This window comes from Schistocerca piceifrons, chromosome 5 (genome assembly GCF_021461385.2).
Source record: "Schistocerca piceifrons isolate TAMUIC-IGC-003096 chromosome 5, iqSchPice1.1, whole genome shotgun sequence".
NCBI classification, from domain to species: domain Eukaryota; kingdom Metazoa; phylum Arthropoda; class Insecta; order Orthoptera; family Acrididae; genus Schistocerca; species Schistocerca piceifrons.
Window position 1 is genome coordinate 425,343,755 of NC_060142.1, and position 19,979 is coordinate 425,363,733.

At 44.7% G+C, this 19,979-nt stretch overlaps 1 protein-coding gene across 1 annotated transcript in view; it reads left to right on the forward strand.

The window, feature by feature from the left end:
• LOC124798674 (insulin gene enhancer protein isl-1) overlaps positions 1-19,979 on the forward strand; it is a 460,304-nt gene that overhangs the window by 426,241 nt on the left and 14,084 nt on the right. Inside the window, exon 6 of the mRNA XM_047262173.1 lies at positions 3,970-4,176. Coding sequence (XP_047118129.1) covers positions 3,970-4,176 — 207 coding nt within the window. The remainder of the gene's footprint in view (positions 1-3,969; positions 4,177-19,979) is intronic.

Here is a 19,979-nt window from a genome sequence, read left to right on the forward strand (position 1 = left end):
CTTACTCCAACCTACATCCTTCTGAATCTGCTTGGTGTATTCATCTCTTGGTCTCCCTCACGATTTTTACCCTCCACGCTGCCCTCCAATACTAAATTGGTGATCCCTTGATGCCTCAGAACGTGTCCTACCAACCGATCCCTTCTTCTAGTCAAGTTGTGCCACAAACTTCTCTTCTCCCCAATCCTGTTCAATACCTCCTCATTGGTTAAGTGATGTACCCATCTAATCTTCAGCATTCTTCTGTAGCACAACATTTCGAAAGCTTCTATTCTCTTCTTGTCTAAACTATTTATCGTCCATGTTTCACTTCCATACATGGCTACACTCCATACAAATACTTTCAGAAACGACTTCCTGACACTTAAATCTATACTCGATGTTTACAAATTTCTCTTCTTCACAAAGGCTTTCCTTGCCATTACCAGTCTACATTTTATATCTTCTCTACTTCGACCATCATCAGTTATTTTGCTCCCCAAATAGCAAAACTCCTTTACTACTTTAAGTATCCGATTTCCTAATCTAATTCCCTCAGCATCACCCGACTTAATTCGACTACATTCCATTATCCTCGTTTTGCTTTTGTTGATGTTCATCTTATATCCTCCCTTCAAGACAATATCCATTCGGTTCAACTGCTCTTCCAAGTCCTTTGCAGTCTCTGACAGAATTACAATCTCATCGGCGAACCTCAAAGTTTTTATTTCTTCTCCATGGATTTTAATTCCTGCTCCGAATTTTTCTTTTGTTTCCTTCTCTGCTTGCTCAATATACAGATTGAATAACATCAGGGATAGGCTACAACCCTGTCTCGCTCCCTTCCCAACCACTGCTTCCCTTTTATACCCCTCGACTCTTATAACTGCCATCTGGTTTCTGTACAAATTCTAAATAGCCTTTCGCTCCCCCCCCCCCTTTTTTTTTTTTTTTTTTTTTTTTTTGTTGATACGAATGTAAAAACACCACCCAATCCCCGAGCGGAGAAAATCTGTGAACGGACTGAGAATCGAACCCGGGCTCCTTCGCTTGGTATTCGGCAGCGGTGAACGCACAGCTACGTAGGAGGACCAAGCTCGCATTCGGGTGGGCGGCAGTTCAGTCCCCCGTGCGGATGTACGACGCAGATTAATTGTTCCTGTGGTTTTCCTAAATCACCAACATCATATCTTGAGCGTAATTTACGGCTATGGCCGCGTCTCACGTCCATTGCGCACCTCGTTCTACTCTGCTAGTCTCCTTTAGAGATACCACGCGCCTTCATTGTCTCATAGAAACATCCCTTCCATGTTCTCAGTGGACATCCTTTCTTCCTTCTGCCTTGTCAAGTGCCGGCCGGAGTGGACGAGCGGTTCTAGGCGCTGCAGTCTGGAACCGCGCGTCCGCTACGGTCGCAGGTTCGAATCCTGCCTCGGGCATGGATGTGTGTGATGTCCTTAGGTTAGTTAGGTTTAACTAGTTTTAAGTTCTAGGGGACTGATGACCTCAGAAGTTAAGTCCCTTAGGGCTCAGAGCCATTTGAACCCTCTCGTCCAGTCATCCGTCCAGTGGCGTCGCTGCTTTCACCACCTCAAGCGCTGCTTAATGTCGACTGCAGAAATGTGTTGCTTGTCAGGAGCTGCCCGACCACTGTGTCCCATTCCCCACGCACAACCATTGTACTAGCTGGACTGCTGGTGACACTTTGGAACTCACCAGTGACACCTTCCAATCGATTATATGCAATTTTTTACCACCACTATCTGTAATGTTCGGCCGTCCCTGTCCGCCAGAACATGAGGTCTCCTCGACTTGGTTTAGTTGCGGTTGTCCTTCGCTTTTCCACTTCAGAACCACGTCACTAACAGTCGACCTGGGCAGCTTTAGATGAGTGGAAATGTCCGTTATGAACTTGCCACGCAGGTAATACAGAATGACTAGCCGACGTTCAAAGCCACTGAGCTCTCCTGGAGCACATTCTGCTGCATGTTCTTCTCTACGGTAATACAATATTCCCCGCCTCCTTTCGCACTGGTGGGTCCGCACGTCGGGACATCTGGTGGTCAGTTTCGCATTACATGGGTGTGTCTGAATGCTTTTGCATATTCTAGTCATTGTCCACTATCAGTTTTCATCTGTAATGTTCCTTCTACAGACACGTTACTACTGGCAAATGTCCCATTAATCTGTCTCTTATTCTGGCAACGATTGGTGTTCTGTATAGTCTCACCGTCACGTATTCTTATTAGCATTTCATTTCGTACTTTATCTGTCTTTGTAAGAGCTCTCTTATTGAAGGAAACATACTTCGGCTGTGGCAACCTACTTCCAATATATTACTTGCTTCAGCCATCCTGCGCAGTCTTCCTTCCTGAGTAATGGAATTCTTTCTGTTTTTCCACTATTACGTTAACATTTTTCATGTTAAGTCGATTTTCGCAATATGTACCAATTATCGCACAGCTTAGGGTTCAGAGAGTGACAGTTCGTCACTGAAATTACAGTAATATGAGACTGTGTAAGTATCAGGTGGTTCATGGGCATCTACACAGAGAGGTCCAGCGTGAGCTGAATTTTCGTATTTCTGCGAAACTTTGTATATACAGTGTTGCGAGGAACTGATTTATGATGGAAAAAAAATAGTTCAAAATTTGGCCACTGTGTGCAAATCTGGTGCATTATAGCACCTCATCGCCGTCTCCGGTGCTCATATTGAACAAATTATGTAAGCGGCGGTTAATAATAACAAAAACAAAGTTGTGCCTTTCTCATTTGCTTCACCTTTTCTGACTGTTCCTAATCGATTACATATGGATACATTTCTATACATCTTCATTGAAAACACAGCCCCAGATTTTCACCTGGTGCCCAAAATAGGAACTACTCTTTTCCACCGAGCGAGGTGGCGCAGTGGTTAAACACTGGACTCGCATTCGGGAGGACGACGGTTCAATCCCGCGTCGGGCCATCCTGATTTAGGTTTTCCGTGATTTCCCTAAATCGCTCCAGGCAAATGCCGGGATGGTTCCTTTCAAAGGGCACAGCCAACTTCCTTCCCCGTCCTTCCCTAATCCGATGAGACCGATGACTTCGCTGTCTGGCCTCCTTCCCCAAAACAACCCAACCCAACTCTTTTCCAGCGTAAATTAGTTTCACATTAATGCATTAGAAAGTCTACCAAGTTTCGCTGCCATACTGTAATTACAGTCCACACTGGACCTCTGTAAGTGGCTGCACTTAAATTTAACTGCTTGTTACCTCCGAGTTTCAGAAAACGACTGTGCGACAACTGTAAGAGATACAGAAAAATGTCACATGGCAGTAGACAGAGTCCTTCACCAAGTTTCTATTCGTAATATGTGCCGGGAAGTAGTTGCAGAGTGCATCACTAGGGCAGGCGTGTCAGAACTAGTAAACCAATCATCCGCTCTGTACTGTGACATCCAATTAGTTCGTGCCTGCAAATGAGTAACCCAGTGATTAGATTTCCAAAGCGAGCTGCTGCCGTTCCACCTTCCAGGTCAGCAGCAGCGACTTCATTGAATTTGCATGGACGTATTAACGTTTGCCACGTCACAACTGGTGTCCATATTGAACATCTGTAAAATGAGTTACAGACTTGGTGAGGTGCTGCAACCACTGATACGATATACTTGCTGTATATCTCTCAGCTTACGTGCAGTCGTCTACTGAAACTACAGAGGTACTTACGAATAACCCTGTACTTTCCGTAGTTAATTTTCGGACAACCTGCGCAGTCGTGTTAACATTAATAACCTCTTCCAGAAATGTAAGCATTAATGCTGGTACAACAAAAACATGTGTGGGTGACGGTGGAGGAGATGAAACTGTGTTTTGCTAGCGCCGCTTGTTTTGTAGATGTGTGTGCGAGTGTAGCCTGGAGTGACGGTCTGTCCCACGCCGACATAGTTCTGCTGGGGAGCCGGCCACGGGGAGCTGACAGCGCCTGAGGCAGCTGTGTTTGCGCAGGACGGCCGCAAGCTGGGCTACGGCGCCATGCAGGGCATCCCCATGGTGGCGTCCAGCCCCGTGCGCCACGAGTCGCCGCTCGGCATGAACCCCATCGAGGTGCAATCCTACCAGCCGCCCTGGAAGGCGCTCTCCGACTTCGCGCTGCACACAGACCTCGACCGCCTGGACCCCTCCGCGCCGCCGTTCCAGCACCTGGTAAGTCAGGTAAGTGTGCCTCAACACACAGCGACTGCCCACTCGTGTGCTACGATTGCAAAGATAATTGATTCATCCTGCCACAACTGAATCTGAATCCATTAACTCCCACGTGAAGCTGAATAAACTGCGACAGTAATCACAATACATGGAATGTATTCGCAGTTGTTAATAATATGGACAAACATCAGCTGCAGAATGGAATGTCGACAATGAAAATTTGTTCCGGGCCTGGCCTCGAACACGGGTTTCCCGCTTATCCCGAACGGTCGCCAACAATTTGGCTATCCGTGCTCGGCTCAGGGCCACACTCACATTTCAGTATGTCGTCAAGCATGCGTCTTCAACCTGTACTTGTACACTCATTATGTACAGGGTGATCAAAAAGTCAGTATAAATTTCAAAACTTAATAAACCAAGGAATAATGTAGATAGAAGTAAAAATTGACACACATGATGGGAATGACATGGGGCTTATTAGAACAAAAAAAAAAAAACAAAGTTAACAAAATGTCTGACAGATGGCGCTGAACAGCAAAACTGCTGCCGTGTTGGGTGAGAGGTACGCCGATATGTTACAGAATCGCATCATCCCCAGCCTGGCTGATAAACACCTGCTGGAACGTACGATTTTTATGCAGGATGGCGCTCCACCCCATATTGCTAGACGCGTGAAAGATCTCTTGCGCGCGTCGTTTGGTGATGATCGTGTGCTCAGCCGCCACTTTCTTCATGCTTGGCCTCCCGGGTCCCCAGACCTCAGTCTGTGCGATTATTGGCTTTGGGGTTACCTGAAGTCGCAAGTGTATGGTGATCGACCGACATCTCTAGGGATGCTGAAAGACAACATCCGACGCCAATGCCTCCAGACATGCTTTACAGTGCTGTTCACAACATTATTCCACGACTACAGCTATTGTTGAGGAATGATGATGGACATATTGAGCATTTCCTGTAAAGAACATCATCTTTGCTTTGTCTTACTTTGTTATGCTAATTATTGGTATTCTGATCAGATGAAGCGCCATCTGTCGGACATTTTTGAACGTTTGTATTTTTTTGGTTCTAATAAAACCCCATGTCATTCCAAGCATGTGTGTCAATTTGTACCACCCTATCTACATTATTCTGTGATTTATTCAGTTTGTAAAGTTATACTGACTTTTTGATCACCCGGTATATTCGCGTACAGGTGAGACATTTTGCTTGAAAGTGGCTTGCCCGATGTTGATGGATAAATACGATATTGCAAAGTTCCGTTGGACATGCTCACAGCCGGCCGGAGTGGCCGTGCGGTTCTAGGCGCTACAGTCTGGACCCGGGCGACCGCTACGGTCGCAGGTTCGAATCCTGCCTCGGGCATGGATGTGTGTGATGTCCTTAGGTTAGTTCGGTTTAATTAGTTCTAAGTTCTAATCGACTGATGACCTCAGAAGTTAAGTCGCATAGTGCTTAGAGCCATTTGAACCATTTTTGACATGCTCACATGTATTTATCCGCCAAGAAAGGGTAAGTGACTTTGAAGTAAAATCTCTCACCTGTACGGGAATGTACGTAATGAATATAGGAGTACGGGTTGCAGACGCATGGTTGACGACATATTGAAGTTTGTGTCTGGTTGTCAGTCGTGCACGGATAGCCAAATGGTGAGGCGACCGTTCGAGATTAGCGGGAAATCCTGCGGTCCGACACAAATTTTCATTGTCATCCCATTCTACAGCTGATGGTTGTCCATATTCGCAACTGCAAATACATTTAGTGTATTTCATAACAGCTGTAGTCACCGCAGTGCTTGCATGCATGTTCAAAGAGACTGAGCATCCTAATTCAGAACAACACAGGCACGGCAGTATCGTAAATCATAATTTTCTGTACTGGATGGTTCTGTAATCATTGGAAGAGGCGCCGGCTTATCTCACTTCGCCTGAAGATGTCTCATTGTATCCATTGCAGTTCCTGTATGTAGGTTCAAATGGTTCAAATGGCTCTGAGCACTATGGGACTCAACTGCTGAGGTCATTAGTCCCCTAGAACTTAGAACTAGTTAAACCTAACTAACCTAAGGACATCACAAACATCCATGCCCGAGGCAGGATTCGAACCTGCGACCGTAGCGGTCTTGCGGTTCCAGACTGCAGCGCCTTTAACCGCGCGGCCACTTCGACCGGCTGTATGTAGGGTACGGTTGCTAATATAGATATTTATACCAGGAAAGTACAAAAGTGTGGTCAATAGGAGCGCTACGATTGCCACTATAATAATACTCAAAGCTTCAGATTTAAGAAAAACTGATGGCACCATATTTATTTGTCCAATTGGATGGAGTAAGGAAACAAGTCTGGCGAGAATCATCTTACTAAGGTTTGAACCACCTTTTGGCGTTTTTCCGTGCTTCGGATTTAAAATTTGCGTTGTTGTGAAAATTCGCCTTGTACAAACCATATTAATTTCTTTTTATTCCTCCAGACGTGTTCCCACGCCTCTGTGTCACCTTCTGTGTATCAAATTTTATTTCTGTAAAGTATAATATAAAGTTTATAATGGGTGATATATTGTAAGCCTAAAAATTATAACGTGTGCATTTTGTTCGGTTGGTGTCAACTGCTCAGCAAAAAATTATACTGCTAGTGAAACTGCGTTTTTATAGATCGATTTTGTACCGTTTTCTGTTGTGTTTTACAGCATAGAGCGATGATTATAAACTACTTCTATACTTTTCACAAAATTTGACCAACAGAATATGACACAAAGGTGTCGTAACAGGTCTGAGTGAATAAAAAAAAAGAAAAATGAGTTTGCATAAGGTGGATTTTCAAAGCAGCCCAAATATTTGGCGATGTGGTGTAATCAGTGCCACATGAGAGCTACTAAAATCTTTAAGTCAGTGCCACGGTCGCGACGTCTAATCATAATATCGGGCACAGAATCACTCACGCTTAGCTCACTGTACATTATTGACGCATCAACCGTCGCGCGGGCTAAACACTTATTTAAAGTTCAACTACAAAATAGTATCTTCTTCGTTCGATAACGAGTTACGCGTTACCACCGAGCACCGACGTAGACTGCTTAATGACCACAGCTAACAGTGTCTCACTTATCCGCGCAGGACACATTTTCGTCGGAGATCGGCCATCTCCACCAATGTTCGTCACTTAAATTTCATTTCATTTGTTAAACTTCCGAAAATTCTATTCAGTAAATAGTAATGTATATATGAAACGTCAGTGGCAAAAGGATTTCAGTACAGAAAGTACAGTTTCATAATGAGTTGTTTATTTATTGTTACCACTTGAAGTTATGCCTATTGCGCCGGTTTTGTACGGAAGTTTCTACGATCTGCCGAAGCTCCAGAACAGAGTCTGCCACTGACTCAAACTTCTCAATACCCCAGGTGTCTTGACCATCTGTTATAGTGGAGTGGGCTGCGTGTCCACCTCTTCTGATACACTTAACCACTGCAGTGAATCTAACGTTGTGCAGAAATTAAATTAGGACCTGCAACGAAAATGCCATGAGCAACCGCGTACCGCCTAGTCTCGCCCGGACTGACTGCCTCGAGAAAGCAACTGTGCAAATGACAAGTGAGTGCACACCAGTCTTAAAAATGAAGCATCAACATACCACATGACTCTGCGCGAATAGTGCCCCATTGACTAGCGTTAGTAGGAACACTGAGGCGACCTTCACACATTTTTTTCCGTACTGTTGGACTCTCAACTAAGTGGAAATGTAATTTCAAACCACAGGTGATGGCATATCGGTATACGATTAGTCTGACGCTCTCTGAAAGTCACGTATGGTAAAGATCTCTTTATTGTCTCTAAGGATGAATAAATCTGTTATTAATCTTTCGGGCCGGAGTTAACGTTCTTCTCGAAACAGGCGAGATTCGCACGTCCTGAACTGATAGGCACTATGCTTTGTGCAACACAGTAGCAGAGCAGACAGCGCCAATTTCCTAATGATACAATGCCGGTGGTAGCAGTCCAACCCACTAGCTGCCAAGTGCCAACTCATATAAATTTTAATGCACAGGCACTTACCACATAATTATGTGCTACAATACGCGTTTGAGGAACAGGCGTTGCTGTAATGGCCAGCTATAGAGTGCATAATGAAAATACGAGGATCCTCCGAAGCGTTTGACGGCTTCTGTCAGAAACCTTAATGCTTGTATCTTTATAAATGTAAACTCGACGCACACCATTTTCATCCACTAGAAACTAGACTAGATATGAAGAAAGATTGTATTCCTGTTGCTACATCATTTGACGTTCATACTGACGATATTCTCGAAGAATGTTATTCGATGAAAGAGCATAGCATCAATCAGAGCAGAGACATCAGCATCATCATGAATACTGAGCACAAAAGTATAATAACATTGTGTCGACGTGCCACTATTCCACTGCATTACGTGAACCTACAAACGAGGTGCCTATCGGCAAAATTTTCGTCAGGAAACCTATCCGTACAGCTGTGCATGTCCCTTAACGCACTGCGGGAAACCAAATCCGGGACAGAAGTGAACAATACTGAATGCAAGTTTGAGGACGAAGAGTAAAGTTGCATAACTGTTATGAACAGCAGGTACCGTGAGTGAATAAAACACTTTCATGTCTAGCGGTCTAAGGCGCTGCAGTCATGGACCGTGCGGCTGGTCCCGGCGGAGGTTCGAGTCTTCCCTCAGGCATGGGTGTGTGTGTGTTTGTCCTTAGGATAATTTAGGTTAAGTAGTGTGTAAGCTTAGGGACTGATGACCTTAGCAGTTAAGTCCCGTAAGATTTCACACACATTTGAACATTTTGTGCAGTACGGGTGCAAAAACAAATGGAATACGAAGTCAAACGAAATGCAATTAAAACACCAGTGGCCGCCTGTATTTTATAGCAAAATAGTAAGAAATGACTTTGAACAACCTCCAAATTTTACACTGTATGGTACAATTAAAGTAAGATGATTTCCGAAGCACTTCATGGGCTCTGACAGAAGCCTTCAAGTTTGCGTTTTTATAAAAATATATTCGACGCAAACTATTCCAAGGCACTTACCAATGTCTGAAGCAGAGTTGTATCCTTTCTACCATCATTTGGCGTTTATAATGACGGCCTGTGTAGCCGTGCGGTTCTAGGCGCTTCAGTCTGGAACCGCGTGACTGCTACGGTCGCAGTTTCGAATCCTGCCTCGGGCATGGATGTGTGTGATGCCCTTAGGTTAGTTAGGTTTAAATAGTTCTAAGTTCTAGGGGACTGATGACCACAGATGTTAAGTCCCATAGAGCTCAGAGCCATTTTTATACTGACGGAATTCTCTACGAATGGAATCCTCAGATAAGACTGAATATCATAATTAATCGGAGCAGATGCAGTAACAACTGGATGTTTGCAAATTATCACGAGATGACCTCCAACAAATAATGAAAGGAAAATGCTAGTTGTAAGGAAATCACACTTCCGTTGTTTAGGCAGTAGCACAAGCTATTAGCGAAATTATGAAACACAAAAATAAAAATTCCAGATGAACATATGTGGCGCAATACGCCTAACGCTAAAGAATACGACTATAAACTAAATGTAACTAAAATTCTATAGGACAGTCGCAGCGCCTGCAACGTACTACCGATGTCAGAGTTGAATTATTTCTAAAAAAGAAATAGCAAATATGCAAGCCGCTAAAATTTTAGTTCGTGTTTAAAGTGAATAATTGTACTCTTCTAATCAAGCGACCAGAGCAAATCTCTGACAAAAGCTGCAAACATCTGCATCACTACGGAGAACTCGAGATAGAAACGCAGTTGCAGGTTGCCTATCTAACGACTTCTAGAGCCAACAAAATTTCATTTTCAGTATATCATACGGTTATTAACCAAATTTAATAATTTATAAGGCTCTCATAACCCACTCATTATGCCTGTTATTTTACGTTAGTTTTAAGGAGGAGGAGGAGATTAGTGTTTAACGTTCCATCGACAACGAGGTCATTAGAGACGGAGCACAAGCTCGGGTTAGGGAAGGATGGGGAAGGAAATCGGCCGTGCCCTTTCAAAGGAACCATCCCGGCATTTGCCTGAAGTGATATAGGGAAATCACGGAAAACCTAAATCAGGAAGGCCGGACGCGGGATTGAACCGTCGTCCTTCCGGTTAGTTTTAACGCAGTAAGCCAGATATTACAGTTAGAAACTGTATGTAAGTCTGAACTCACGAGCACAAATTACGCAGACTACATTAAACCAGTATTTGAAAATGAGAGCCTTAGCGATTTACAACAAACTTTTCACATAATTTCGAACCTTCACGAAACTTTTTCTCCCTATCACCTCCACAAAATGATGAAAGAGAGAAAATTTATCGTTTACTACATTTTCGCCCTTCGTACAGCAAAACTGCAGCTAAGGCATGACATTTTACTTTATTACTACTTTATTACTAACTCATTTGCAATGCATTTTGCAGACGGTGTCATCACATATCAATGAAGGTACCTGTAAAATTACATCATTGTACGCAACATATTTCTGCAGATACGCAATTTTATTATAAGAGTTCGGTTCTTTAAGGAATCGAGGATAAGGGTTTACTGGTACTCTCTAAATGATAAAAATGCATCGGAAATATAAATTCGTAAAGATAATTTGAAGCGAATGTATGTTGGCAGATCACTTACATAAGTAGCGTATTTTCATTCAGTTAGGGAGATAAATGGAGAGAGATCACGTAGAAAATGGACACAAGTGTGGAGCTTTGGCCTAATCCCTGAGGTAGAGGTGGTGATGTAGTTGATATACGCACGATAAGGTGATACTTTACGCTAACTTAAAGCAGTTGAAGATCTACCGATTTTGTCTAGCTAGCCGTCGCGAACCAGTGTCGCCCTATGTAATGCATGTACGATGTATCTCAAATAAGCATCGTTACGAACACACTGTACAAAACAATCCCTGGCCACTGTCTAAACATCAAAGCCGCTAGCTATGTTGTAAGTTAATTTATATGGGACCCCGCCAAGTTTTTCCTATACTCGGTAGCACGATGGGGTGTGTACATGAGAACTGCCGGCAAAGCAGCAGGCGACGGCGCTGTAAAGTGTTGTTGTCGCTCCGTGAGCCTGTCGCTGTCCCTGTCACCAGTTATTGAAGGGTGCTCTCCTAGCCCCGGGCAGACGAGGAGGGCGCGTAATAAACAAGTGCCAGCGGTGTTTACGGGCCGGCATAATATTGTGGCGTGGCTATGTATAGCGCGGGCGCGCGGTGACAGCGCGGCGCTGTTTATTATTGTAAACTTGTTGGCTCAACAAACACGGCCGCCTCATAAGGCCGCTGTCGCCGCGGGCGACCGTCAACCACCGTGCGACCGCCTGACGCCTTCCACGGGGTCCTGGCGCCACCGCTGCCGCTCGCGGTGCCTGTAGGTTGCGACTCCGTTTCATGTAAACATTTTCTCTTCAGCGTACTTCCTTTATCGACTTTTAAGGCGCACCAGTTCATCAGAACCTAGTGGACAATTTGTATGAAAATTGCAACTGTGCACTTAATGTTTTTAAACGTGTGATTTTCCCATTAGTCAACGGTAGATCTATGTGTACCTAGTTGCTGGGATTGCCACGACACCATTTAATCCAAATTATTGTTGGACTGCACTTAAAACGTGTGCGTTATATAGGGAATATCAGCAAGAATCATCCGATTAAAAAAAATTATAACTGTTATGTTATTTGAAAAATTGGAAATTTGTGGTAAGTTCCTATGCGATCAGACTGCTGAGGTCATCGGTCCCTAGGCTAACACACTACTTAATCTAACTTAAACTAACTTACGCTGAGGACAACACACACGAGGGCAACAGCGCGAACCGGGGTATGGTGCCTCGGACGTCACAGCTACCCCGCGCGGCTATGTTATTTGAGATATGTGCGTGAACCACGTACTGTTGGAAAGAGCAAACTCTCGAGTTTTACATGGTACTTCAAAAAGAATCGTCCGATTTTAAAAAAATCATAAATATTATGTTATTTGAGATCACTAAGGCGAAGGTAAAAGCTATATATATCTGAACCAGAACGATTTTAATCCAAATTGTTCCGGCAATTCAGCAATCGCTCGACTGCAACTACCAAATTAAATTCTTGCCAAGCTGTAATCCCAAAAGCTGAGCGGTTCTAGGCGCTTCAGTCTGGAACCACGCGACCGCTACGGTCGCAGGTTCGAATTCTGCCTCGGGCATGGATGTGTGTGAGTTAGGTTAGTTGGGTTTAAGTAGTTCTAAGTTATAGGGGACTGATGACCTCAGATGTTAAGTCCCGTAGTGGTCAGAGCCGTTTTTTGTAACCCCAAACATTCGAGGTTGTCAATGTCATCTATCTAGTTAGTTGTTGTTTTTAATTAATTACAAGTGACTGCAATTGTCTTCCCTCGTCTTCTTCTTCTTCTTCTTCTTCTTCTTGGTGTTCTGGTGCGTTACCGTTTCGTATGGAACTGCTCTTACGGAAACAGTTGCGTTCATCAAATTTGTGTACCCCACCGGTCAGCCTCTAGTGTTATCCAATGTGAAAATGTGCAAACATTTTCTAAGTGTTTGCGAGTCGCTTAACTGAAGCAGGACGTGGGTACCCGTGCGATATTCATCCAGTCGAACGAGGGAAACCGCTAAAAGCCATAGCCAGGGAGCGACAAGCTGACTCTCGTCTTTAATCCGCCAGGTGAATGCGATGCAGGGTCGACAGGCCTCTTCGAATCCTGGAAGCGCTTTGCTAATAGGCACGACTTCCCAGGCTGATCAACATTACGGTAGGGCATTTTACGGAAATAAGACAGATACAATTTGACGACAGTTTCCGAAGTAGTTACCCAAAGAGGACATCAGTTGAGTCATTGACATGGCGAAGCCTGTAACTCACAAAAGCCTAGCCATGCTGGAGAATCAAAAAACGTCTGTGAGCCTGTTAAATATGAATATTATTTGTATAAACTGGTAACAAAATGTACAAAACACATGTCGAGCCAGGCACCTCAAGTGATATGAATAACAGAAGAGTGTATCATGTGAACAACACAAAGTGGAAAGAAAAAAAAAGACAAAGTACAAACAAATTGTAATAGACTTGCTAATGTGAAGAGTAAAGATCTTTATAAAATGTGATATTTTGGATCCAAAAATTCAATCATTGCCGATAAATCTTTCTTTTTAGGTTCAGAAATCGGTGATCTGCTCTCGTCTGGTGGAAGATGTGCTATATCAGTGATGGCATCCAGGAAATGTCCGCTCTTTGTAATCTTGATCTCCTTCCATGTTTCAGTCTCGTTGAATGTAAGGCGTGTTTTTATGAAGGGATACTGATCCACGGGAGGGTGCTGATTTTCAGAGTGGTTATATTCATGTATCCGTTACTTGGCATTGCCGCATCAAGGAAATCTTCAGGCTCCATGGATGGTTGTACTTGCTTCGCATCTCTTATCGTATCTGAAACTTCTTCCCACGCCATTGTTTCACACACCGTCTTGCTTTCTCAGTTATGCCAAGACATCGTAAGAGTGTCCAGGCACTAGAAATTTCAAGTCAACTATTTCGAATTAGTTATTAGTTGCAACCCAAATAAGTGCCAAGGCCCAAGCGGTTCTTGTTTTGCCCTGTAGATCAAATATGCAGGGCTTGTTTATGAGCAAATCCATGTGATGAAATTACTTTTAGTAAATACGATGGGAATTCATCCCCACCCCGTCCTGCTATGCCACAAAATTTCTCCGATATCGCCAATATACAACCATATTTTATAGTTCGATAGCTGTTTGATATAACACATGGAGTTGAGGAATAAACAGTGGACAGATATGTAAATATAGATGGAATCACCAGTTCCTACTCAGCGCTTTGAAGGGACTCACTTTAGGTGGTTCAAATGGCTCTGAGCACTATGGGACTCAACTGCTGAGGTCATTAGTCCCCTAGAACTTAGAACTAGTTAAACCTAACTAACCTAAGGACATCACAAACATCCATGCCCGAGGCAGGATTCGAACCTGCGACCGTAGCGGTCTTGCGGTTCCAGACTGCAGCGCCTTTAACCGCACGGCCACTTAGGCCGACCACTTTAGGTGGCATCCCGCCCACTTAGTCTAATCCCAAAATCACTCTGACGGCAAAACTGAACAAATAAATACTGATGAGAACGTGTCAGCAAAGATTACACTCAGACAACATTTGAAATGAACTTAATAGCGTCTTGTGCCGAAGTCTTCATAATTACTGATCATATCATCTTTGGTGAGCTGCTGACACTAAACACTTTCATTTAGCGACTTACTGGGTTTAACATGTCAGTGGCACGGTTTCATACTATCTTATCCGTGAAAAAGATGACTTTCGATTTTTTGTCACTCACATGCATTCCCATATCAATGCATCAGTTACTCATTACATACTCTACACCTGCATCCATTATCCGCAAGCTACCATGTCGTGTTTTTTTTTTCTTGGGGGGGGGGGGGACGATAGTTCTGGTACTACTATAATTCCACCTCCCGAATACCTCCTTCTTCTTGTTCCATGTGAACGGTGCACGGGAAGACCGACTGCCAGTAAACATCTGTATGATCGCGAACACTTCAAATTTTCCCGCCGTGATCATTTCGCGAGATGTATGTGGTAGGGAATAATATGTTACCTGACTCTTCTTGCAACGTACTTTCTCGAAATTTTAATGGGCACCGCTTCTCTTGTACCGTATGCCAGTGGAGTTTATTGAACATCTCCGTAACGCTCTTGCGCTGACTGTACTAAACCTTGACGAACCGCGCCGCTCTTCTTAGGATCTGCTCTATCTTCACCAGTAATTCAACCTGTTAAGAATCGCAGACTGCCGACCAATACTCAGCAATACGATGATTGTATTACTTCAAAGAGTATCTAAAGTCAAGGTGGTTCCCTATTAAGGGAATAAGGATAGGAGGGCAGATATAGGAATGCTCTTCCGCCATTGTAGGCGAAGTCCTAGTGGAGGTGGTCTTCCGTTCCCTTCCTCCCACCCGTTGTGAAGTGTGTATCCGTGTCGTGTGGATGACTGTGACGAGTGATTGTAAGGTGCAGTGTTGGGTTTCGTGTTGTTATGGATAAAGGGAAGGGAGAGGGTGAAATCCGGTTTCCACACACAACGTACATCTTTCGAAGAGCACCAAGATGGCCGCCCCAGTAAAGAAACTGACCACCACCAACAGTCTCACATACCCTCACATCGCTGACGCTGCGGATAGGTTCGGAATTTAATCCATGACTTTAGCACAAGAGCTGGTGATCAGGAATATTACGCCAGCGCCTCTCCTCTCCGCACCGGCGAAATACTGGCAGTGTAAATTTTCCACCACCCGGATTCAAACCGGCTTACCTCACCGAGTCGAGCGCCACTCTGTAGGCTTGAGGTAGCGACCTCGGCTGCCGTGCGTGTGATCGTATTAAGTCCCGTGGTTCCTGTTATTACCGCATCATTATCGGATCTTAATCGGTGCATTAGTATTTTATACTAGTATTCAAACGTCAAAAATACGAAGAGCAATCTTTTTCCCGCGGCCCAGGGTGCTATAATGCAACGGAAAGGGCACTAGAGCTCCCCAGAGCCTCAGCAGCACAGAGCAGCGGCGCGGAGTCTCACGAGGCTGCATTTTCTCCCTAAATAAATAAAAAAAAAAGAAATAAGCCGCCGGCCGCCCTCGGAATTTTTGCCGACGCGAGGCGGGGTGTGGCCGCGCTTTCAGCGGCGGGAAGTTGGCAGCTGGCGCCGCGGCTCTGGTGGCCATGTTCCAGAGCTCTGCTTCCCCTGCCAGCGTCCCCGCATTGTGCGGCCACGGCGCGTGCAATCGGCTTTCAGGGGCTGCACGCACCTCCACCCGGCGCACGCCAACTCGCGCTCTGCGCAGGCGCAACTCTGCCCAGCCCCTTGGCGCCTGCCTGCCTGCCTGCTTGATAAATGAACGCTGCACGGACGGCGGCGCCTCACCTTAACGGGGAATCTGCCCCTACCAGTACAGCCCTGCCGGCGGCATTACTACTCGCCCGTCTATGTAAGAGCCGCGTCTACCGTTAGCTTCATTTGCAGTTTCCGCTCATGACTTCTGGTCACCGCATAAGTGCAAGGTTTCTTCGCGATATCATAACCTCAATTTATTCTAAAGTGATGGGGCGATGAGAGGGGTCGAGATGACATGTAGGAGAGGGTGTACATCCTTACCCCTCCTCCCTCGTCCCTTCCCACCAACTGTAGTTCATTTCATTTTCAAAGTGGGCAGTGGACTTACTGTTAGCCGGCCGGGGTGGCCGAGCGGTTCTAGGCGCTGCAGTCAGGAACCGCGCTACCGCTACGGTCGCAGGTTCGAATCTTGCTTCGGGCATGGATGTGTGTGATGTCCTTAGGTTAGTTAGTTTTAAGTAGTTCTAAGTTCCAGGGGACTGCTGACCTCAGAAGTCCCATAGTGCTTAGAGCCATTTGACTTAATGTTCTCTCTCTCTCTCTCTCTCTCTCTCTTCTCTCTCTCTTCCCTTCCCGAACACGGTCCGTTGGACCATGCAAGACAACGGTACTTGTTCGTGGGACGAGTGACTAGGAAGTCTATAAACAAAGAATTGAAGAACTGAACTACATCTACACACACACACACACACCGCAAAAACCACCGTACGGTGCGTGGCAGTACACTGTACCACTATTAGTCATTTCCTTTCCTGTTCCACACGCAAATATAGGTAGGGAAAAAAATTTTGCGTTCTGACTGACGGCAGGTCTTGTCATGAGGGAAGCCTCGTCAGAGAGGTCCACCGCATGAGCGTCTAGGGAAGTGATTCCAGTGGTGGTTTCCCGTTGCCTTCCACTGATGATGATGAAATGATAATGAAGACAACACAACACAGCACCTAGTCCCTGAGCGGAGAAAATCTCAGACCCAGCCGGGAGTCGTACCCGGGCCCCTTGGCGTGATCGACCGGCGCGCTGACCACTCAGCTATCGGGGCAGACGAGGTAGGGAAAAACGACTTTTTATATGGCTCCGTACAATCTGTAATCTTACTGATCTTGTCATCGTTGTCCTCAACGCAAAATCTACGTTGGGGGTAGTAAAATAGCTCTGAAATGAGCCTCAAATACCCGTTTTATAAATTTTCTCAATAGTGCTCATCGAAAATAATGTCGTATTCTATCCAGCAATTCCCCTTTGAGTTCCCGTATCATCTCCGTAATATTTGCGGTAGCAAATCTAGCAACAAATTGCTTCGATGTCTTCCTTTAATCCCGCGTCCGGCCATCCTGATTTAGGTTTTCCGTGATTTCCCTAAATCGCTCCAGGCAAATGCCGGGATGGTTCTTTTCAAAGGGCACGACCGACTTCCTTCCCCGTCCTTCCCTATTCCGATGAGACCAATGACCTCGCTGTCTGGTCTCCTTCCCCAAGACAACCAACCAATCTTCCTTTAATCCGACCTGGTGCGTATCCTAAACATTCGAACAGTACTCAAGAATATGTCTCACTTGCCTCCTACATGCGGTCTCCTTTACAGATGAACCACACTTTCCTAAAATTCTCCCAATATACTGAAGTAGGCTATCCGCCTTCGCCACTACACTAATTACATCCGCATTCCACTTCATATTGCTTTGCAGCGTTAGACTTAGATATGTAGTCGACGTGACTGTGTCAAGTAGGACACTACTCATGCTTTATCCGAACATTAACTTACATTTTTCTATATTTATAGTTACCTGCCATTCATCACACCAACTACAAATTTTGTCTAAATCATCTTGTATTCTCTTACAGTCGCTCGCCAACGACACATTCTCGCACACCACAGCGTCATCAGCAAACAGCTGCAGACTGCTGCGTACTCTATCCGCTAGATCATTTATGTATAAAGACAATAGCAGTGCTCCTATCACACTTCCCTGAGGCACTCCTCACGATACCTTTGTATCTGCTGAACAATCGCCGTCCAAGACAATGTACAGGGTTCTCTTACTTAAGAAGTCTTCGAGCCACTCACAATCCTGGGAACCTGTTCGCTGGTCTTGTACACTCGGCAGTGAGACTCCGTGTCAGATGCTTTACGGAAATCTAGGAATATGGAATCTGCCAGGTACCCTTCATCCATAGTTTGCAGGATATCGTGTAAGAAACGGGCAAGCTGAGTTTCGCACTAGCGGTGCTTTCTAAATCCTTGCTGATTTGTCGACAGAAGCTTTACCGTCTCAAGGGAATGTATTATACTCGAATAAAGAATATATTCAAGGACTCTGCACCATACCGATGTTAAAGATATTGGTCTGTAATTTTGTCGACCCGTTCTTTTTCCCTTCTTATGTACAAGAGCCACCTGCGCTTTCTTTGCATACGCTTGAGACTTTTCGCTAGGCGAAAGATTCGCGATAAATGCAGTCTACATAAGGGACTAATGCCATAGAGTTCTCTGTGTAAAACCGAACTAGGATTCAAATGGTTCAAATGGCTCCAAGCACTATGGGACTTAACTTCTGAGGTCATCAGTCCCCTAGAACTTAGAACTACTTAAACCTAACTAACCTAATGACATCACACACATCCATGCCCGAGGCAGGATTCAAACCTGCGACCGCAACGGTCGCGCGGTTCCAGACTGTAGCGCCTAGAACCGCTCGGCCACCCTGGCCGGCAAAACTGCGATTCCATCTGGAGTTGGTGATTCATTTGTTTTCAGCTCTTTCAGTTGTTTCTCTAAGCCACGGATACCAATTTCCGTGTTCTTCATGCGCGAGTGTGTGCTATAGTCGAACGACGGTATGTTTGTACGATCCTCTTGAGTGGATGGTTTAAAACTTCACCTTCTCATTTGCTGTCTTCTGTTTGCCTCCCCAGACTGGTCTACGAGTGACTGGATAGGTACCTTGGACCCACTCAGCGATTTAACGTAGAACCAAAATTTTCTTGCGTTCTCGGCAGGATCTGTAGCTAAAGAATGATGGTGGTATTTGTAACTTTCGCACATCGCTCTTTTTACAGACGCTCGAATTTCTAAAGAAACATGAAGAAACAGCAGTGAAAAATAAATAGTACATAACAGATAAAACGTCTTGATGACCGCGATGAAATCTGCACGGAACAGGAACGAGTCACAAAGAAACCTTCGATTTGGATTTGAATACTTGAGGTTTATCACTAATTTTTTCAGTTCTGTTGATACTGAAATTTTCTGAATAGTACACATCATCCTGTACGCTGCTTAAGGTAGTGTTATTCACCTATACATCGTCTTTCCGTGTAGTGTCCACTGAGCAAATTCTGAAGTTTCTTCTGAATGAGTTACTATTATCAACACCAAACCTCGTGGTAGAATATAATATGGACAGCGAAAGCGGAGTTGGAGTTCCTAAACACCCCTGAACAACAGCCTACACGAATTTCGGGAAATAACACAGCAGATCAGTCTGACAGATATTCTCTGGGCTGAGAATATTGTACATGAGTGCACCAAGTTGCCTAAGAATATAACACAGTACGAGATAACAGCGAAAGTAAGCAAAATAAACAAGCTTTCTTGTTTCAGTGTCAGACACAGTGGACACCATCGTTATAGTGAAGATAGCAGAATTCAGTTTCAACACAAGACCTTGAATGTGGTACTTACAGCATTGCCCTCAAACTGCCCTCAGTCTTGATAATTTAAAATGGTCGCTTCACAGACTATTCGACCGCCTGGCCACAATAAAATTTCCATTTTGTGAGTGTTCTCTGTAAGGAACTCTGTGGATTGCGTCTTGTTACAGTCAAGTGTTGATTTGTTCTCTGAAAGCCACGTGC